The sequence below is a fragment of the Penicillium roqueforti genome (genome assembly GCF_015533775.1).
Source record: "Penicillium roqueforti strain LCP96 04111 chromosome Unknown scaffold_21, whole genome shotgun sequence".
NCBI lineage: Eukaryota > Fungi > Ascomycota > Eurotiomycetes > Eurotiales > Aspergillaceae > Penicillium > Penicillium roqueforti.
The window spans coordinates 184,977-206,872 of record NW_024067585.1 but is presented as its reverse complement, the minus strand read 5'-3'; the positions used below and the strand labels follow the sequence as shown (position 1 = coordinate 206,872).

Genomic DNA, 21,896 nt, shown 5'->3' with positions numbered 1-21,896 from the left:
CCAGCATATCTTTCAGCTTCCGGGTGGCTTCAAGTATGCCGCCATCTGGACAAGTAGCATAGAAATGCTCAATTGTCCTGGTTCAAGGGTTATATCTTCGGCTGTACCAAGTGGGGACAACGATGTGTCGATGAGGTTCAGGGCTGGCGTTTTCGAGTCCTGGTTAGGGAGTGTTGCGCTTAGGATTGTGCCCTGGATATGTTGTAGGATTCCACAAGTGATCCAGATTGCTGCCACTATCCTAGCATTAGGCTAACCGACACAATGTGAGACATTTAGAAGAGAAGTGGAGTGCAACAGCAATGTCCGATGTAACCGTGCGCACATACCTTCTCCGCCAGCGGTAAATACCGCCATGTCCAGAAATTATGTATCTTTTGTATGGTTGGCCAATACAAAAGATACTTCCCAAGTACATCATCGGCATAAGATCAATTTCAAGATATGATAAAATTCAAAGAAAGTCTACCTTATTAATTGAAGTTTAATGGGAATGTTTAACATATTAAAGGAACGGCATTTCGTTTGTTTCTGCAACTCCGTACTCCGTACTATATAGTTAGTGTCTTTTTAAACTTTATTTCTTGTTAGAAGCATTCAATTATTGGAGCTAGGCTCGCGTTATATATTGGTGCGCTTCCCGCTAACCAGTCCGAAGGCTGAGGAAAATTAACAAGTATCCTTTGTATGGGTACGTTATACAAAGGATACATACCGAATCTGGGTTCGGATCTGCCCGACCTGGATCTGGTAATTGGGGTAAGCTACAAAACTAGGTGGATCACGAATTGTAAAATCAAGTATCTTTTATATAGGAACTCAATACAAAATATACTTGCACGCAATTCTCTGAACCCTTAAGACCCTTGGACCCCTAAGGGTCGACGCTTGGGTATGCGTCACCACTGGGGCAGTAGGCGTAACCACCCGTAAAAAAGGCTGTAAATAAGTAGCTTTTGTATGGAATTGCTATATAAAAGATACTTCCTGCGGGTGTGGGTGAAAGTCTGGTACCTGGTGGAGCGTACCAAGAATAAAAGAACCATGGAAACAATTCGGGGGTTTCCCGACTCCAACCTTGAAGGTTCCAAAGTTTCAATTGTTACGGTTGTTACGGTTACATATATCAAACTCAAAATATAATACAGAATCACTTTGTTACTTCGTATATCGATTGATCGTCATCCCTTTGCCCCTTATTCGGAATGCAAAGGGAGAGTACCTCGGTTGCAGACCTAGCGCAATGTACAGATAAGACAGTTATCTCTTTTTCTTTTCAAGAATGTGTAACAACCGGGCAACGTTTTATTATAGATACACAGATTATATGCCCATGTATGTTGTAGTCTTCGGGTATCAATATGAATAAACTTGCCACCCTATAACTCCCAAAAGAAAAAACAAATCCTAAACCCTATCATCGGCGCTGATACGTAATCCATTCAGCGACCCCATCCTATTCAATCTCGGCGAAGTCTGTCCGGGGCCGGGCGACATCTGTGGCGGATTCTGCTCGCGCGAAACGATCACCTCGGTCGTGCGCACGATGCCCTCACCCTGAATCGGCAAGATCCGCTCCTCGCTGGAATTGCTCCGTTGACTCCCCGCATACGCCGCCGAGCCGGTCGTAGACGCGAGCTGGGAGCGGTGGTTCTGCGGGTCGGCATCGTACTCGATGACGCTGAGGTTGCCGCTTTTGTGGCCGCGGGATTGGAGCGGTCCGCCCCGTGATCGCGACATCGAGTGCAATTTGTATTTATTGCTGCCGGGGTACTCGCGTGTCGTTTTGGATTGGGAGCCGTATGTGCCGAGGAATCTCTTGAAGAGGGGTTTGAGGGTTGGGAGCGTGCCCGCGATGATACCTGTGTTGCATTCCGTGCTATTTTTTGTTAGAATGGCTTAAAGTGGTGGATAACTAGTCAACTTACACGACCCAGATTGTGAGGTTTGAAAAGTCCCAGAGGAAGTCGCCGGCGCTGCCATAGCTGGATAGGATAGAGAGCTTGACGAAGGCGGCTGCGCAGGCACTAAGGGAGTAGATGAATTAGCATGGCTTATGACGGGATTGGATTGGAAGTCGCGTACAAAACTCCCAGGCCTAGGATACAGATGAGAGAGGCTTTCACTCTGCGATTGACTTGAAGATGACTGTATTGTATTAGCATCTCATCGGAAGAAAGCGATGACCATAGCATACCGTAGCATGAAAACCGGTAGGACCGCGAAGATCAGATCAGTCAGGATATTCAATGCTGTTCAAGTTAAAAAACGTTTATTTAAACCCATACAGAGCGAATCTCACCAGTGTTTGTATAGGTCAGAACCAAAAGTTGTTTACGAGAGAAGCACTTTGATTTCACCGAAGGATCCCAATTTGATCGGATATCTGAACACTCAAAGATAAGAGTCTGCGATCGATCGGATTGTTAGTTGCTGTCGATCGAAAGTGGGGATAAGGCACGCACCAAGAAGCAGATCGCAGTGTAGAGAGTCATGAGAACTGCAATGCGCCGGGCTCGTCAGTAAGACGCAGAAGAAGATATAAAGCCTTTACACACCAATGACCACCCAGATAAAGACCTTGTATCCTTTTCGAGGTGCGAAACGAAGCAAAAACAACCCAATTGATACCTTCACCAGGCCAATGGCCCACATGTAAATGCCCTGGGTAGCATAATTCAAATGCATTGCCTTTACAGACGTTTCTTGAACATAGATCATATGCCTGCCTGCACCGTATATCACCTCGGGGACGATAATGGCGAACCCGCAGAGAGACAGCAGCATGGTCAGGGCCATCGTATAGTCATCCCAGCCGACATTGCGAATCAGGAAGATGCGCACGTAGAACCTGGCCAAAACGGTGAATAACGCGGCGAAAGTAGTGATAGCCGTGGCTATGAGAATCCTAGGGCCTTGATTGACATCTGGGGGATTCACATCCCTGCTATGCGGACCGTCCGACATGGCTAGTCGTAAAAAGTTATGAAGGAGACATCGAGAGGAGAAGTCAGACAGGGATTATACTCGGGGCCAAATTGACAGGGTCATCCCAAAGGTTATAGATTTAATACATAGAACCCCGTACACCGTATCATAGGTTTCGCATTACAGTCAGCTCTACCAAGTTATCACTGTGGTCCCCGAAGCCAAGAGGAAGGTGGCGTGAGTCTCGTATGGAGGGGCTTTTTTCATCTATTCTACTTCGATTAAGCACCACAGGCCAATCATCTGGTTTCATCTTGTTCTTCAACTTCGGGTCAACAGTCTCCTTTGAGCGGTTCACAAGCGACGTCGGACATAATAAAAACGAAAACGCAAATGCCATTATCTGTGTTCCGTGAAAGTTCGACGCCTGCATGGAAACAATGCATTCCCTCCAATGGAAGAGGTTTCCAGAATACGCCTCAGACCCGGCAGCCGGGTTGTAGTTCGTCATTCGAAACATGGCCAATGAGCAGGCGGAGCATCATCGGTAAGAAAAGCAAGGAGATGAGCCCCTCGGATGTACTGGGAAGGGTTGCATAGGTAGCTTGCAGTCGGAGTTTACGGACTTGGCCGCAGCTAGGGCACTAGGAGGGGCGTGACTCCGAGATTGGCTGGATTTTGATTAATTTCCCAAAGCGACCACGTTGTTAAATTGGCCAAATTCAATAAATTGGATTCTTCCAGGGTCTAGACGGCCACAGGGATTGTCGCTTAGCTGAAATTGCCAAGCGACAAGGGGACCACGTGGTGGCTGATTCCTATTTGCTTCAGATTTATTGTAGTAATATGCGTTTCTCGTCATACGTCCCTATATGGAGTTGATGGGATCCCCAGAGTCTAAAAGGCTCGGTCCGTAAGTGATCCGACGGTTTTTTCAGGGAAGAGGATCCCTGAATAGACCGAAAACCCTGAGTTTAAGGGAAAAAGTGCGATAGCAAATTGCCGGCGTCTCCCGGTGGAGAAAGCGGAACGTATGGCCCGGTGCCCTAAATGGTCCCAGCAGAAGAGGGGAGATTATGGACCCCCGCGGATTTTATGCAAGAAGCGCATGCTTCGAGTTAGACTCGGACGTCGAAGATAGGGGCGATGAAGCTATTAAATCAACAAGCATGCCCGGATTCCTTCTGGCTCAACACTTCTCCCAAGCTCTTGTCAACTCGCCACCATGGTTGCCATCTCCATTCTCACTCTGGGAGCTTTGTTCGCGCAGGCGTGGGCTATCCCCACTGCCGTGGACAGTGCTACTGCGAGCGCGACTCCCACCGCTGCTTCCACCTCCCTGCCGATCGCTGAGTCACAGCTTGCGGACTTGGCTGGGTTGGCGTACAACACCACCATCGATACTGTCTCGAGCGACTCGGACATTACCAAGCGTGGTACTTGTTCCTTGAGCAATCTGCGCATCCGTCGCGATTGGAGGACTTTCTCTAGCACCCAGAAGAAGTCCTACATCAGCTCCATCCTTTGCCTGCAGAAGTTGCCTTCTTTGACTCCTTCCGCGGAGGTCCCTGGTGCGCGGTCTCGTTACGATGACTTTGTCGCAACCCACATCAACCAGACTTTGGAGATTCACTTCACCGGAACCTTCCTCGCGTGGCACCGGTACTTCATCTACAACTTCGAGGAAGCCATGCGCAACGAGTGTGGCTACACCGGCGACTACCCGTAAGTCAATCGCATCACATAATAAAAAATAAAAAAAATTACCAATATCTAACATAACCACAGCTACTGGAACTGGCCCGCTGACGCCGGCAACCTGGAGACATCCCAAGTCTTCGACGGCAGCGACACCTCGATGTCCGGAAACGGCGCCACCGTCGCGTCCGCCGGCGACATCCAGCTGAGTCTGGGCGACTACCCGATCATCTACCTACCCACCGGCAACGGCGGCGGCTGCGTGACCAGCGGCCCCTTCAAGGACTACACCGTCAACCTGGGCCCCGTCACCCTGATGCTCCCCGGCGGCGGCAGCCAAACCAGCGAGAACCCCTTCGCCTACAACCCCCGCTGCCTGAAGCGCGATCTGACCACCAAGATCGTCCAGGATTACGCCAACTTCACCGCGGTCGTGGACCTGATCCTGCGCCACGACAACGTCTACGACTTCCAGATGAACATGCAGGGTGTCCCCGGCAGCGGCAACATCGGCGTCCACGGTGGCGGTCACTACTCCATGGGCGGTGATCCGGCCCGTGATGTCTTCGTCAGCCCCGGTGACCCTGCTTTCTGGCTCCACCACGGTATGATTGATCGCACCTGGTGGATCTGGCAGAACTTGGACCTGCACAAGCGTCTGAATGCTATTTCTGGCACCGGTACTTTCTTGAACAGCCCGGCTTCGGCGAACACTACCCTTGACACCCTCATTAACATTGGTTATGCTGGTGGTTCGGATATTGCTATGCGCGATCTCATGAGCACCGTCTCCGGTCCTTTCTGCTACATCTACCTGTAGGTGGTCGTTATTGGCTGTATATACTCAGACCCCTGGACTGCGGATTGGCTGGAAGATGGCAAGAATGGGAGTGGAGGAAGTCATATTGTACAGAAGATAGAATTGTATATAATCCATTTAGGCCGAGAAGTGACTAAAATACTCGGGAAGACAAGAAAATTATTCTATCCTCAAAATATTCAAGATATTCATAAATCAGGTCCAAAAGTAATATAGCAATCTAAGACCTATAGCCAAAAGAACCCACTTATTATTACATCTTCCACCGCGAGAACATCATAAGCGGAACCCACAGCCAAGAAAAAGGAAGCAAAGAGCCCTGCATGGAGGAATCGGGCTTTCCAGCACCGTTAGTAACAGCAGGATAAGTATCCTGGCCGTAAGTTGTGTTTAGCGTGACATGAGCCTGGGCAGACCCATCTTCCAATCGAATCCACGTCTCGGTGTCGTTTGCGAGATTATCCTCGTGGAGTAAGATCTGCCGTCCACCGCGGGCCAGATTTCCATAGCCGCCATACCCCGTATGCCGCCCGTAGCACATATTGATACCATTCCCGGTTAGATCGTGATCGACAAGAGATCCATTCCATTTGAAGCACCTGCGAGATTTAGCGTTTGAATCATTCAAGTCACTATTATTTGCCTGTTAGACACATACCAGTCATTTTGATGATCGTGGCCGCTAAATCCTGCGATTAAGCCTTCAGTGTGAAGGAGTGCGTCCATGAACTTGACGTCCTGGCCGTCATAGGTCCATTCGCCGGTTCCTTGCGGGTTCACGCGCTCGAGATTCACGCCGGGATTCAGGTGTGGATTTACACCTTTTGTTTGTTGGTGTTCCAGCATCGCGTGCGCAGGGATGTGATAGAATGCTAGCGAGGGAATGGCTTTGCCATACTTCTTGTTCAGTTCGGAATTGGTTTTCGTGAACCATTCAATGACCTTGAATGCAGCCAGTCAGTCATTTCCCGAACCAATATAGGGGCTTTCGTACCGATTCATGAATCCAACTGGGCCGTTTAACAGCAGGTCCAGTCTCTCCTTGCTTCTGGTAATAATGTCCACCCTTCGAATCGAAGAACCACAGCAGCAGCGTCGGCGTGCTGGTATTCGTCTGTCCATGTGAGAACACAGGCAGGTAATAATCTGTTATTCCGGCCTTGTCGCCGGAGATCATACTCTGCGTTAAACTGTTGGTATATTTGTTCTCCTCCTCGAGCATGTCATCTTCCGGGTTGAGATTAACCTCGCTATCGTGGTTGCCGTAGGTCGATGCCCAGCTGTATCCCTTTTCGACAAGCGGGGAAACTACCGAGTCGATATATTTTTTTGAATCGGCTTTTTGGGTTCTTTCGCCCGAGACTAGGTCGCCGTTTATGACTATGAAGTCGATGTCCTCCTTCGAGAGAATCGTTGACATCACTTTTTTGGACTTCTCATCTTTTTCGTCGTCTGCAAGGGGTTAACAAAAGACCATTTCTCATCAATTATCAACACATACCCTCGGCGAAATGCAAATCCTCAAAGACTCCAATGTGAAATGTTCCATCTTCTCTAAACCGCAGGGTTCGATCCTTGGGTGCTCTGAGAACGGTTTGTTTCAATTCCCTGAGATCCGGTCGGGGTACCATATTGGAGAAATGTTGAATCAAAAGTGAGCGATCGCGGGGAGATTGGCTGTAAGGGTTCAACGAGATTCACGTGCTGAGCATCTCGCAGTCACGTCAGGAGCGTCGTGCCAAGACTTTTTGGATAGATTCGGCTATTTGCTCGACATTCTGCAATTGACTAGCGCTACTAGTTCAATTACTGGTTTAATTCATATTGGATTGTAAATTCTATTTCCTCGGGGTGTTTTAAGGGTAATTCTACCGTGACTTAATGCTAATCCTATCTATAAATTGTAACTGTCCCTTGGTTATACATAGGAAAGTCGTCTGTACTGTTGACCCTTTTTCTCGCCTTTTAGCTATCAAAGCGAGAAGGGAAAGATAAGAATAAACGATGGCCAAGAGGTCTAAAAAGACTACCAATAATAAGATCAATTTAGTTAGTGTGTACAAATAATCCAATGCCTTCGCTACCCAAAAAAGAGAACAAAGAAAGAACAAAGAAAGAACAACAAAATCCGACCGAGGACGTACCCCTATCGTTATTGGCGAGCTGAGATACCACTCTGCAAGAGTCCTGAATCCGATAGAGGTTCCTCGGGGAAATTGTAGAGCTTGCCGTTGAAATAGGAGATATTACCTTCAAAGTCAGTTCTATGCATCTAGTGAGGTCGAGACATTATTAGCCCCCAACGAGCTTGCGGAAGAAGTGACCATTGACTGCTCGAATGAGTTTGAATTTCTTGAATGCCTCCTCGGGAAGAAATGCAAACGTTGCTGTATCGAATATATACACGGCGAGTCGAGAATTGCCGGATGATGTTTCTAGCAGTGCTTTAGGGCCAGGTTTATCCGGCTAGCATCACAATGGTACGTGGTGGCCTCTACATCCTAGTGGCAGAGGAAGAATTTCTAAGCCGAACAGAAGTATATGAAAATATAGGTTAGTGCTCTCTCAGTCAGCTAGGTTACCTAGTCCTCTGGCTCATATAGTAGAATGTAGATGAAGCTATAATAGATGGAGACATTTTGCTATATTCGAACCCGATAATAGATATAGTAGACGGTAATATAATAGTAAATGGCTATATTCTTAACCCTATGGGCTAGGAAAAGTAATCAACTCTAACGCATTTATTACCTGGAGATACTAGAATTAAGGTAGACGAGTTACAATTAGAACCGGTAGCTTATATTATCGGGGAAAGCATGCCAGCCAAGAAGTATAATAACAGCCTGTTTCCGAAAGCTATGTGGTTAATAGCCAGGAGAAAGACAGGGCTGTAGCTCATGACGACGAAGACGGGCTATAGCGTTGTGATGCGGAGAGCCTGTCAGCATCCCTAGTAGTCGCGGATCGGACTTCCCTAATAAGTTTGCACGATATCGAAACGATTCCTATCCGTGGTTTCCTTACACGGGAGATACTTTTGTTGAGGATCATCTATTTAGTTACCTTTGAAGAGTAGGCAGAGCATTCCTACTCGCAGAGATTAGGTAAAGCTATATCACATTATGAAAATAAAATTAGCAGCTAGAATTATAAGCAACCCCGCTAGAAAGGATCCTACTCTGGGAAAGAGACTGGGCTAACCGGAATCATCTAAGGACGACCAGCTTTTGATTGAATCGAAGGAAGAGCGGAGATTGCTATAGAAGCGAATTGCAAAGTATTTTCCTAGAAGTTCGGAAGGCTCCCTCCAGGTACGCTATTGTATACGCCTTAAGGGCCGCAAGGCTGCAACTTCTTATCATTCTGGACAGATTTCCTATGCGAGCAGCCATTCTTTATACAGAGGCGTACCTGGCGAGGCAGTTTAAGCCGCGGGTGGCAAGAGTAAAGGCACCGAAGAAGATGTGTCAAGACAGCGATACGGTACACCTCGCCGCAGGCAAACGGTGGACCGCTATTCCCCGGTTTGAGTTGCAAGAATTATTAGTCTTTGTCAAATATCAGTCAAACATATTGCCGAGTACTAGGTCTTATTCTCAGATAGTGTCTTCTTCCCTTTGGCACTTCCTCTATAGAGTCGACTTCCAATACTCATTATTCTCCTGTGCCCTGTTTCACAAAGCTCGTTTGGCTACAGTCGAACCTCACTGGGTTTCACAGTCCGAAGAACGGCAATGGTCCCTCCGCAGAGTCGCCAAACTGTTCTGGTATTGAAACCCAGCTTAACCTTGCAGCAAAAAGCAACCAGCGCGGGCGACTCGTTTCCTGCCCGATGAGGACGAACTGTTGATTGAACTGAAGGAAAAACGAGGTCTCCCGTGTAGTCGGATCGTGAAACATTTTCCAGGGAGGACGAAGGGTTCTCTCCAGGTTCGCTATAGTACCAGGCTCAAGGACCGAGGGACTGGAAGTCCCAGGCAAGGTCGGAATAGAAGGGTTACATATCCTACAGCTGTGGCTGTGACTCCACAGGAGACAAGTGGCCTACTCCCTAGGTCTCCTCGTAGGACTAGAAAGCAATCGTCTTGAATTATGTATATAGAAGTGTTGCGGTAAGCTCCCCTGTCGAATGACGAGGATGGGAGTCCCTTTATTTCGGTATATTCAAGGGCTTGGCCTGCTCTCTTGATTCATATGCGACATTCTCAAGTAGTGTACGCGCTTCAAACTACCTCGAGATCTCGATCAGTTACTAGTCGCCAGAGTCCCGGGGCACCCGCCGAATAAACGCTTAGCCCGTTTCACGAAGGCGACAGAAATTTGCGTCACATATCTTGGGACACGGTTATTTAGCGGTTCATAATTGCGACCCGCGAGCCTCTCAAGTTGCTTCGGCTCTTCTGACGTCAAAGCTCGTTGCTAATGGGAGGGCAGGTGAGTCATCAAATCCCGGGGAGACCGCTTCCAAGTAAACAAAGGGGAATATTGATTCTTGAAGTTGTTTAGGGTGAATTGCGCTGGCGTTGGTAACGGCGTCTGGTTCCTTGATCGGAATTACACGTATTTGTTAGTTAGACTGGCAGCTTTATTGTACTGTGGTTTGAAATCCATCCTTATTCTTGATTGTTAAATATTTGGGCAATCAAGAAAATTGCAGTCACGAAGTGCGATCTGCTATGGTGCTGGATAGCTCAAGACATGGCTTCATATATTTTTGGAGCGGGTCGTAGCAACCTCTCGAAATGGCTGCCCACCTTCGGATTTCTTAATCTGCCGCCCTTCTCCAAAAGTCACTATCATTGTCAATATCGTAGTCATCATCATCGTAATCATCATCATCGTAATCATCATAAAGAGACTCGTCATCTTCAACATCATCCCAAGTTCTGTCGTTGTTCCACTCCTCTTCTTCAACTGGCTCCACCACATTAAGTATCCATCCATGACTCTCCATTTTCCTTCTGATATCTGAGCTTGGACGTTCCTCATAAACCTCGACAATGATTTCCTGGAGAGATGAGATTGTTTTGAAGCGAGCAGCAACCAGTGCTAATGCCTTGGCACAAATTGTAGGGCTGTCCAAAGAATCTAGCCGGTTTTCCATTATACTGGTGCTTTCTGATGCTACTATGAGCGTTTTTAGATTGGTACAGTGTGACTGTATCTTTTCCAGGATATGAAGGCTGTCTTCTTCCAGGCTGATGTCCTCTTCAAGATCACGAAGTCCAGGAAAGTCGATGCGGATACACCGAAGGTGAGACGAGTTGACAAAGCCAATAGTATCAAAAAATTGGGATGTAAGTTCGGAATTCCAAGTCGAGAGGGTAAGGTCAAAGCGGTTATGGCCATAGAGTAGCGACGTAGCCTCGTGTAAGATTGCCGAGTTTGTGGAGAGAAGATTGGGTACCAGCTCATGATCTCCATGCCCAGGGTCAATAGGCTCTGTGCGTACTAGGAGATATATGTATATCTCGTTGCGGAGTTCAGCGGGAAGGCTAAGGAAGCTCACTGGCATCTCTCCGATCGTGGTCCAGCAAATTTCGATAGGATGTGTGAATATTCAAGAAGATCATTGACGAAGTGGGGTCAGATAAAGTCAGAGTTGACACCAGTTCACGTGTTCATGTATATTGAACAGAACAAGCATGATACATGTTTTAGTCGTCCCTCACCATCGTATCATAATATTGCCTGAATCTTGGGAATAGGAGATATAACCTTCTCGGTATGCCTCTGTTCTGACCAGAATTTGTGGAACTAACGGGGTGAAGACTTTCGTTGCATCAAATTTCTTGGCGACCGAGTGGTTCACTCGAGAAGCTCTTTTCCAACATTGTCCGCGGTTACCCACTTGCTTCTTGAGCAATCTCGAGATCAAACAAAATTTTGTCTATCCGAGCTGTCTAACTTTACCTACTGCGAATCGAATGCCCTTGACTCCGCGTAGATAAGCGATCTGGGTCTCTCGGACTAGGTGGAGTTGCACGAGCTTCTGAAGGAGAGCTATCCAGACCGATCTCCCCACGAGGCCTATACCGAGTTTCTGACAACACGTTGATCAAATATCCGGGACAGGTGGCAAGAATTATCGAACTTACAGTTCGGGGGTATCAAAATGGAATAGTGGGCGCGAGGTAAAGGCAGCGGTGCGGTCGAATTTCCCCCAGACTCGTTCCTGTGGCTGGGGAAGTCAAGCCAAGGGACGATGTGCTTGGGGTAGAGTCGATTCGCTGGGTCGGCTGGTGGCCCTGACCAGTGAGGGTCGCATCCGCTTCAACTTGGATCGCTTAGAACAGAGAGTGCTGGCAGCCTAAAAGCAAAGGAGATAAGCCCTTCGAATCCACTGCGGGACAGGGGTATCATCAGATTGGATACCTGGTGCGAAGTCAAGTAAAGAATCCCTTGGTAATGTTCTAGCTTTCGCAGGGAAATGGTGACCAGTGGATTGTGCTGTCGTGGAGCTCTGTGCGACTTGTCATGAACACATCCGCCTCACCAGGGAGGTACGGCAACTCGAAGTCATTTTTAAAATCGCAAAGCCCTTCAACGCCGTACCCCCACCCAAATGAAGCAAAGTATTCTTGGACTTCTGGAGTGGGCCCTCGAACACAAGCATAGCGGAGAACTTGTGGTTGTCCAGAGGGCTGATTGGACACGCTTAGTTGGCAGTTTGAAACTGCGACCCCACGAGCTTTTTGAGGTTTCGGCTCGGAGATCAAATGCTCATTGCTAGTTATCAGAAGGAAGGTGAATCATCGAGGATAGGTTTTTCGCCTTCCCTGCGTTCTTCATACATGTTGAAGGTCAGTTCTCCTACGAGTGATGCAAACACTCCTTTCCCTGCCTTTTTGGATACAAGCAGAATCTATAGATCGTGCGAAGAGCATGTGCAAGAAGAAGCGAGCGCATAAGACGAGTTCTATTGGGGAAATTTTAGATGTTATTGTTGTCCAACTGAATTTCCTCCAACCAGCTATTCCCGTCGCGACGAGTGCAGTCCGCTTCCATCTCAGCCTCCCTTATGCCAATGCTGCGGTGGTTAACCCATATGCAATAGAATCAAGTTGCATTTCTTCCTCAGGGAAACGTGGAATAAGGGATAACTCTGCTTCGTTGAAATCAGTGAAAAAGGCTGGATTGACAATGCCGCACTTGCAAAGACAGGAGGGTATGCACCAGAATATGCCCAGTCAATCAACCACACTTATTCATGCTTACTCCTAGGAACTGGTGAGATTTGCTTTAAAACTGCCTAGCCAGGCAGAAACAAACATCACGCCGAAAAGCTAACGTAACGGCTGGACTGGGTTTAGACTAGACACTTGAGACAGTGATTAGCTGACTTTTTGATTACCTATCCCTGGTTTCTATCTAGCATCAAATGGCCACATCTTGTCCGCCTTTGCTACTGTCATGTCTTCGCTACAGGACTCAGCTTCTTTGGCAGTCTGTATCCATTCATTATACGCTGCGCGATGAGCAACCCTCGCAGCGTCCCATGCATCATTCGGGATCCACCTGTCAGAATTTGTATCAAGGTTGTCTCTTAGCCATGACTTGAGTGCCTGAACAGCCTCAAAATCTTCATAGTCTCGAGCATGCTGCTTCAATTCCACTTCTGTAGGAGAATATAGACATGAGCCCTCTAGCCCCAGTTCCGCCCAGCGAGTTGAAAGCTCAATTAACTCTTGGTGGACAGCGACAGCGAAGTCTCTCCAAGTTGTATAACAGTAGTGGAAGAGTCGAAAAAGAGTCGGATCAAGTAATCTTACAGGACGAAGCTTAGGAACAACAACCTTTGAATTCCGACCATATCGTTACCACTAGAGGCAGACAATTTTTTTAAGCCCGCGTCAGTACGGTCCTAGTAATCACAGGACCCGAGCCCTACAATAATAGAATCTTGGCATCGCTGGGCAACGAGCCGCATGTCTCAAATGCCCCAAAGCCACCAGTCTTGATTTCTAGGGTTTCCACCAATAGACTTGATCCTGTATAGTGTTCTTGGCCCTGTTCTTGGCCTCCAATCCCTGGCATTCCACTGGCCATACTACGGACTATCCCGTGCTATGAACGAGATACCCCACCTGGGCATTATAATTTATGGCGAGCTCAACTGTTAGACCCACTCCAGAGCTCTCTATCTTGGGCCTCCTGCGTTCGATGTTTCACTTGTCGCTGTGCTTTGCGGTAGCAATCCAATCGAGAATGTGATCCGAGTTGCATAACTATGTGACCATCCGACCGTGTAAGCACATTAGAATGTTCCAATCGTGGCCTTTCGATTGGGTGCAAATGGTGGAAGCGCTTTACCCTTGTATATGGCGTAGAATTGCGCGATATAAGTAGCTTCTCCGGTGAGACTTGTTGACCACAAAGCGCCTAATTGAGCTCGCTCTTTGGTCACAGGAGATTTTCGAAGCTGAATCACATTTTACGTGTTTCTTGGCTAAGAGGCCCGTGTAGAAATGCTTTAGTAAGAAGGAGATTTAGCATTGGAACGTCAGAAAGCCACATGCATCCTAAAAATGGTCAGTCGCTAAGAACCAATCATTGGCCGCCCGTATGTACCTTCAACAGGTGAGATACGAGGTGGTTGATCGCTACTACTCAACGGTTTTGCGTATAAATAGGCGCCGTCTCCTCATCTTGGAGCCATTTGAACTATCCTTCTCAGTGCCAGTTCTCTGTGCCTTAGTCACTTCCTATTTTATCCGATACTTCATTTATTCTCTGATCACAATGTCAACGCTCACCAAAACCCTACCCCTACCCCGCACTGTCGATTGAGTCAGACTCAGACAAAGAGTCTTGAATACGAGGACAACGAGCTACAAGAGTTGGTAAACATTTATACCCGCCACTAAAGACGGGCAGATATTGAATACATCGCTGAGAGTGCTTCTCTGTTTATTCCACGCACCAACTTGGTGCATGGTCAAGGACCCATCACCGTCGTCACTGGAAGGGTTCGTGGCTGTGGAGGTTTGACATACTCCTCGTCATATTCAGCGATGGCCACAAACACCTCACGTCGGTCTCGAGATATATCCTCTCGGTGCTGTATTTACAATCTGTTCGTCTTTTGTGGGCGGATATAAATGTTAACTATGACATTGGACTTGTGGGCTTACCCATCTGGGGCCAATTCTTCTGGCAATCCGATGCTAATATTCAAGCAGGATACTTGGGCTAGCAAGCATTCTAGATCCTCCAACAAAGGATGGCAGATCGCTAATACGGCGCCGAGAGTATACCTCGATGTTTATGTAGTGTATTCCACGCACTGAATTGGTATATGGTCAAAAAGGACCCATCATCGTCGTCAATCGAAGGGTTCGTAGTTGTTGAGGTTTGATATACCCCTCATCGTATTGAGCGACGGCCACGAGCACGTCATGTCGTCCTCGATATATGCTACCAGCGCTGGATTTGCTACCTTCTCGTCCTTTGTTGGAGGATATAGAAGCTTTACCAAATTTCGCATTGGACTAGTGGGTTTATCCATGACCTGGAACCGATTCTTCTAATAATCTGATACTTGTTGTTGTACTATTCAACGTCCGGGGGCACATGGGCCATGCAATCTGATACTGATAGTGAAGCAGGATACCTGGGTTGGCAACCATTCTAGATCCTCCAACAAAAGACAAGAAATCATGAATACAGCGCTGAGAGTATTCATCCAGTGTTTATATTCCACCAATTTGGTGCATGGTTAAAAAGGATAAGTTGAGGTTTGACATTCCCCCCGTCATATTTAGCGACGGCCACGAACACCTCATATCGTCCTCTCTATATACCATCAGCGCTGTGTTCACAATCTGCTCGTCTTTTGTTTATGGATACAGGATATTCTCCGTACTAACTCCCGCATTGGACTGGCGGATTTCTTGGTTGAGGCCGAGTCTGGCAATCTAATGCGAATAGCAAAGCAGTATACTTGAGTTGATGGGACAGATCTTACATTATCTGCTCTTTCTTCCGTGCTGATATGGTTGACGAGCAGCTGTAGTCAAGATTAGAATGACTGTGCAACCGCTACCGATCGAAGGAAAATTATACCAAGGACAATGGAAAATTATCCTATGGGTATTTTATCATATAGTGTTAGCGTGCAATGCTAGTCAAGTTAAACGTCCCAGGTATAACGAGGAGCGGCGAACATGGGTTGCAGAAATCAAATCAACGGCTTTATGCACCGGATTTCCACGGCAGAGGTGCTATCAACTAAACCTACTGAGGCTACACAGAACTACAAGAAACACAGAGTATTGTTAATTGTAATATTGACAACTGATTCTATACTATGATAGAGGCAGTAGATCAAATCCCACGAGGCGAACTTGATCAAGCAAGGTTGTAGAGCTTGCTGTATGTGGAAAACCACACAATGTTGAAATGGTAAAACTAGCACCAACCGAACACCACAACGAAAGTAGGCTGTAATGTTGGCTAGCGCCAGTTTAAAATAGTCAGTAATGTTGAAACTCCAGGCCCGCTTTTGGTATCCTCTAGAAAACCCGTTGAAACCCATATGTTGAACTTTTGGTATCATCGTCGTAACTCATCAATAAAGAAAACTCCCCAGTACTGAGGCGACAGGTTGATTGTCGCCTCCTCATTAAATTAATGGCAAATTGAAATAATTTATTTCGCGTACTTCTGGCGGAAGTACTTGGCAGCGTTGACCATCTGTTTGTGTTTATCAGCATTTGAACATTGTTTTCAAGACTATTGCCATTTCTTACCGCAGTGAGAGCCGCCTTGGTCTCGGGCCAGGCACGAGTCTTGAGACCACTGTAAAAAAAGGATATTAGCATGAAGAAAAAGAAAATTAGATATCGCGCCAGGATCACAAACCAATCAGGGTTGAGCCAAAGCTGTTCAGGAGTGAGGTAGACCAGCATCTCCTCGATGCGGTCCTTGATCTCCTGCTCGGTGGGGATACGAGGAGAGTGGATGTCGTAAACACCGGGGCCAATGTGACGAGGGTAGGCCTCGTCGATGAAGACCTTGAGGAGCTTAGCATCAGACTTGCTGTTCTCAATGGACAGGACATCGGCATCGAGAGCGGCAATGGCGTGGAAGAAGTCCTGGAACTCGGAGTAGCAGAAGTGAGAGTGGATCTGAGTGCCATCGGAGACACCAGCAGTGGACAGCTTGAAGGAGTCAACAGCCCACTTAAGGTAGGCAACACGGGCGTCACCGGAGCGGAGGGGAAGACCCTCACGGAGAGCGGGCTCGTCGACCTGGATCACAGCGATGCCAGCGGCCTCAAGGTCAACAACCTCGTCGCGGAGAGCGAGAGCGAGCTGCTGAGCCTGGACGGACTGGTGGACATCGTCACGGGGGAAAGACCAACGCAAACAAGTGATGGGACCAGTGAGCATACCCTTCATGGGCTTGGGGGAGATGGAAGCGGCGTACTTCGACTCCTTGACGGTCATAGGGGCCGGGCGGGAGATATCACCGACGATGATAGGAGGACGCACGCAGCGGGAGCCGTAAGACTGAACCCAGGCGTGGGTGGTGAAAACGTAACCAGTGAGGCGCTCACCGAAGTACTGCACCATGTCGTTACGCTCGGGTTCACCGTGGACGAAGACATCGAGATCGAGCTCCTCCTGGACCTTGACGACCAGCTGGATCTCCTTCTCGATGAACTTCTCGTACTCCTCAGGAGTGATCTCACCCTTGGTGAACTTGTTACGCTGAATGCGGATCTCCTTGGTCTGAGGGAAGGAACCAATGGTGGTGGTGGGGAAAAGAGGGAGCTTGAGGGTCTTGGTCTGCTCGGCGTAACGCTCGGGGAAGGCAGACTTGCGGTTGTGCATCTCAGGGGTGACAGCGGCCTGGCGGGCCTTGACAGCGGGGTCGTTGGTGCGGGCAGAAGAAGCGCGAGCCTGAACAGACTTGGCGTTGGCCTCGAGCTGCTCACGGACAGCGGCAGGGCCGTCGGTGACAGCCTTGGCGATGACGACAACCTCGGTGGCCTTCTCAACAGCGAAGGAGAACCAGTCGCGGATCTCGGCATCAAGGTTCTTCTCGCTGGCGAGAGTGTGGGGGACGTGAAGGAGGGAGCTGGAGGTGGCAACAATGACACGGTCCTTGCCGAGCTTCTGAATAGCGTTCTCGACCTTCTCAATGGCGGCCTTGAAGTTGGTCTTCCAGATGTTACGGCCATCGACAACACCGGCGGAGAGGACCTGCTTAGGACCGAGAGCGGCGACGACGGCGTCGAGCTGCTCGGGGTTGCGGACCAAGTCGATGTGAATAGAGTGGAGGCTCTGGAGGTTGGAGAGGACATCAATGTTGTGGACGATGTCACCGAAGTAGGTGGCGAGGGTGATACGGGGAGCCTGGGCACCGAGGGCACCGAGCTTCTCGTAGACGGGCTTGAAGGCAGCCTTGGACTTCTCGGCAAGGTCGAAGACCAGGACGGGCTCATCAATCTGGACATCCTCGACACCAGCAGCCTTGAGCTGGGCCAGAAGATCAACGTAGAGAGGAACGAGCTTGTCAATCAGAGTGATGGGGTCAACGCTCTGGCCACGGTCGGCCTTGCCCAGAGTCAAGAAGGAGACGGGACCGAGGAGGACGGGGCGAGTGATGATGCCGGCGGCCTTGGCCTCAAGGAACTCAGCAATGGGCTTAGGCTCGGCAGCGAGCTTGAACTCCTGGTTGTCCTGGAGAGTGGGCTTCACGTAGTGGTAGTTAGAGTCGAACCACTTGACCATTTCCTGTTGATTAAGTCAGCATTGAATTCAGACACCAGATGCAATGATTTGCACATACCAGACTGGGGACATCAATGCCCTCCTTCTGGAGACCACGGCCCATGGCGAAGTACTCATCGAGAGGGTTGAGGTTGTATTTGGTGTAACGCTCGGGGATGGTTCCGAAGAGCTGGTGGTGGTCGAGGACCTGATCGTAGAAGGCGAAGTCGTTGCTGGGAATAATATCGACACCGGCATCCTTCTGGATCTTCCAGTGCTCCAGACGAAGACGCTTGCCCTCAGCGAGGAGCTCATCGCGGGAGATCTTGTCAGACCAGTAAGCCTCGGTGGCCTTCTTGAGGTCACGGAGTCTTCCCATGCGGGGGAAACCCAGAACAGATCTATTCAGATAGTCAGCAACTGTGTCGGCCACTGTTCACAAGGAGTCGAGCCAACATACGATTGAACCATTCTGACGGATGTGTATAAAAAAAAAGGGGAAAAGAAGAAAAAGGTCTCAAGGATAGAATTTTCACAAATCCGATGCCTTTGAGAGAGAGAGTGAGGGAAGAGAAGGAAAAATGTCTGAGAAATGGTGAAAGAAATATGGAGGGGGAGGAAATAAACGCTAATCCCAATGGGGGATTGATCCACCTGAAAGTTGGAGGGGCATCAATACGGTATGATACATGGTACAGTACTTCTGTGTACCTGGGATCCAGGGTTTCTGACCGGATCGTGTGGGATATTGTGTAATTTACTGTTATTTTCAGTCCTCGCATGGTATCAATACCTGATGATCTCCGTGATCGGTCCGCCTATGGATGATCACGCCATTGAAACGATAAGACCTCTCTAGGGCTGCAAGTTGTTTACGACTATTAATAATTGCCAATGAAGTGCTTTCCTTTCTTTTTCAGCAAGGGTCTTGTATGTATGCTATTTATTGTATGGATTAATGAGCGGTCAACCAAAGTATACTTATAGGGAGTACGGTACAACCACTATGCGTGACACGCTGTCAATAATTGACCCCGCCCCTTCACCCGGACAACAGCCAAGCTGATAGTTAACAACATACTATCAATTGGCAGCTTCACTACCTATGAAGTAGCATTTCTAGTCAATTCCTCATGATGCTTTAATATTCCATCTTCAAATCAATAATGGCTCAGAAGACCCTTGAACAAACCCCGGTGTCGGGGTCCATTGATCGGCCCACGTGATATAGGGATCGGAAAAGTTACTTGAATTAGAACTTTTTTCTTTGGGAAAAAAAAGAAAGCGATTGTCAAGTGCCAAGCCTCTCAAAAGACAAAAAAACAAGAGCAGCCATCATGACCTTCCCTGACATTGTTGCCCTCGATGTACCCAACTCCCCGCAAGATGTCCAGAACAGTGAACATCAAGCCCAGAACTCCGATGGAGTTTCCGTGACCAATGAAGATGATCGCGACCTCCTAAAGCTTGGCTATCGCTCTGTCTTGGCTCGAGGCTGGGGCTCGTTCGACAATTTCGCCTGCTCCTTCTCAGCCTTGAATTGCGTTGGAGGAATTCGTGTGCTTTTCTATATCGCCCTCAGTGGAGGCGGGCCGGCTGCCATGTATGTTCTACTTTCCGCGCTGTTCCCCGCGCTTTTTCGCATTGATCACATCACTAACAACTTCCTTAGGTGGAGCTCCTGGGTCTCCGGTAGTATTCTGTCCGTCGTCACGGCCGCCTGTCTCGCTGAAGCTTGTTCAAGCTATCCAGCCGCGGGGTCAATTTACTACTGGGCTTTTCGATCCTGGGGAGGCGGTCAAGTCGGCCGCTTCATCTCCTTCCTCGTTGCCGCATGGACATTGGTTGCGTGGACTGCCTTCCTCGCGAGTGATTCGTTCGGTGTCGCCAATTACCTGATTTCCGAGGTTGTCGTGTTCAATCCGAAGACGAGCTTCCCATACGACACGGCCGATGTCCGAGCGCGTGCCGTGGCATGGGCTATCTCGCTTATTTTCCTGGCCATGGCTACCTCGCTAAATTTCTTGCCCCCGCGCATGTACTCGTGGGTGTTCAGAACGGGTGTGACGATCATTATCATCGATATGCTGCTCAACTTCATCTGGCTTCCCATTGGCGTCTCTAAGACGTACGGCTTCCAGTCAGCCGAATACGTGTTTACGTCTACATACAATGGCGGGGATACCAGTCCTGGGTTGAACTGGGTTTTGTCCTGGTACTTGGTCGCCAGTTGTCTCGTGGGACAGGATGCTTCGGGTCATGTCGCCGAAGAGACCGTGTCCGCTAAGAAAGCCGCCGCGAAGGGTATCTTCTGGGCAACCGTTGCGTCTGCGCTGTGCGGCTTCCCGATCATCATCTTGTTTCTCTTCTGCATGCCTCCGATTGACACATTCTATGACACTACCGCACCTCAGCCGTTCATCAACATGTACGCGATGGCGCTCGGTCCCCATGCGCACGTTGTGATGACCATTGTCGCGATGATCGGAGCAATTCTCAATACTTCGATTTCTTTGGTTGCTGTATCGCGACTTGTATTCGCCGTGGCACGCGATGGTGTCTTCCCATTCAGCGACGTGCTATCGCGTGTGTCGAAGTCAAAGCAGCCTCACAACTCTGTGATCTTCATTTCAGTTATTGCCGCGCTTCTGCTATGCACCCAGCTCCCGTCGCAAGTGGCCTTCTCCAGCTTGGTCTCCACTTCAGCCGCGGGTTCCCTAGCAGCATACGGATTGGTTGGAATGGGCCGAGCGTTTATCACGCGTAAATCGTTCCGTCCAGGCTTTTGGGATTTGGGTTGGTTTAGCATTATCGCTGCTGTTGTCACATTCATGTGGAACGGATTTGCTTTCGCTGTTCTCTGCGCCCCGGCTTACTCGGACAAAGCAATTGACCAGGATTCGACCTTGTTCAACTACGCGATTGTGATTATGGGCGGTGTCACTATCATCGCGATCGCCGAGTGGTGGCGCAAGTCCAATGATAATTGGTTTGGGCATATCAAAGTTGTTGACACAGATACCGAGACAGAGCACTCCATTGGACGTGAGGAGAAGACGAATATCTCGGCCGATACGACGGGCGTTTGAATTAGGAGTTCTACGGCAGCTTCCCTTTTGCTAATAGTCATCGGGACTACAGGATGGGAACAAAAAAGGTGGTGACCTGGCATCTCTATAAGGATGCTTTTGGTAAGTGTGTTTTCTATAGCACGCATGACGGGTGTTCGAGGTCTTGCGTTTTTGGTCTTCCAAAAGCGCGAGCCTCGATCTGAGATATTACCGTTAAAACTTGATCTGGACAATACCAGCGAAAGGACATGCATGCTTCATCCCTCTTTTTTCCCTCTTTGGTGTCGTGCCTTGAAGATTTTATCTCAAGGCAGATGCTGCTGACTGCCCGTCTCGGGTGTAGATCCGCGGTTTGCTACTGATGGGCTCGGTACCCGGCCATTCCCATGTTGGGCTGGGCTGAATTCTCGTTGCGCCCGAGGCATATGTGAAGTGGTGTTTGTGACGAACTTGCTTTCATCACTCACTTCTATGTCCTGCCAGCACCAGCGGGGATTGGGCCCCACTGCATGGGCCTCAGTTGCAGGGAGCTCGAGTGTTACAGTCCAGTCGATGGCCGTCCTCGTGGCTACCGGGCTTCCTCGATTGCGGGTTCGATGTCTTGCGATCCCACCAGCAAACCGCTTGTAGACTCGTAGATATGAGAGCGTAGAGTAT

At 48.8% G+C, this 21,896-nt stretch overlaps 6 protein-coding genes across 6 annotated transcripts; 2 read left to right on the top strand and 4 right to left on the bottom strand.

Moving 5' to 3' along the window:
* Positions 1-1,407: 1,407 nt before the first annotated feature.
* Positions 1,408-2,967, bottom strand: LCP9604111_7154 (uncharacterized protein; the record flags this gene model as incomplete). The annotated part of the gene is made up of 7 exons (XM_039075155.1): positions 1,408-1,879; positions 1,929-2,027; positions 2,086-2,148; positions 2,198-2,252; positions 2,303-2,408; positions 2,466-2,500; positions 2,559-2,967. The coding sequence occupies 7 exons, from the start codon at positions 2,965-2,967 to the stop codon at positions 1,408-1,410; spliced, it is 1,239 nt and encodes a 412-aa protein (XP_038926852.1).
* Positions 2,968-4,153: 1,186 nt separating this feature from the next.
* LCP9604111_7153 (tyrosinase family protein) lies at positions 4,154-5,446 on the top strand (the record flags this gene model as incomplete). Its single annotated transcript, XM_039075154.1, has 2 exons — positions 4,154-4,653; positions 4,717-5,446. The coding sequence occupies 2 exons, from the start codon at positions 4,154-4,156 to the stop codon at positions 5,444-5,446; spliced, it is 1,230 nt and encodes a 409-aa protein (XP_038926851.1).
* A 253-nt stretch (positions 5,447-5,699) lies between these two features.
* LCP9604111_7152 (metallophosphoesterase family protein) lies at positions 5,700-7,077 on the bottom strand (the record flags this gene model as incomplete). The annotated part of the gene is made up of 4 exons (XM_039075153.1): positions 5,700-6,045; positions 6,105-6,388; positions 6,441-6,898; positions 6,948-7,077. 4 exons carry the CDS (start codon positions 7,075-7,077, stop codon positions 5,700-5,702), a joined length of 1,218 nt encoding a protein of 405 aa, XP_038926850.1.
* A 3,137-nt stretch (positions 7,078-10,214) lies between these two features.
* On the bottom strand, positions 10,215-10,964 carry LCP9604111_7151 (uncharacterized protein; the record flags this gene model as incomplete). Its single annotated transcript, XM_039075152.1, has 1 exon — positions 10,215-10,964. The coding sequence occupies one exon, from the start codon at positions 10,962-10,964 to the stop codon at positions 10,215-10,217; it is 750 nt and encodes a 249-aa protein (XP_038926849.1).
* A 5,135-nt stretch (positions 10,965-16,099) lies between these two features.
* Positions 16,100-18,639, bottom strand: LCP9604111_7150 (5-methyltetrahydropteroyltriglutamate--homocysteine S-methyltransferase; the record flags this gene model as incomplete). The annotated part of the gene is made up of 5 exons (XM_039075151.1): positions 16,100-16,144; positions 16,201-16,249; positions 16,313-18,192; positions 18,248-18,569; positions 18,629-18,639. The coding sequence occupies 5 exons, from the start codon at positions 18,637-18,639 to the stop codon at positions 16,100-16,102; spliced, it is 2,307 nt and encodes a 768-aa protein (XP_038926848.1).
* An 866-nt stretch (positions 18,640-19,505) lies between these two features.
* LCP9604111_7149 (uncharacterized protein) lies at positions 19,506-21,257 on the top strand (the record flags this gene model as incomplete). Its single annotated transcript, XM_039075149.1, has 2 exons — positions 19,506-19,771; positions 19,841-21,257. The coding sequence occupies 2 exons, from the start codon at positions 19,506-19,508 to the stop codon at positions 21,255-21,257; spliced, it is 1,683 nt and encodes a 560-aa protein (XP_038926847.1).
* Positions 21,258-21,896: the final 639 nt, after the last annotated feature.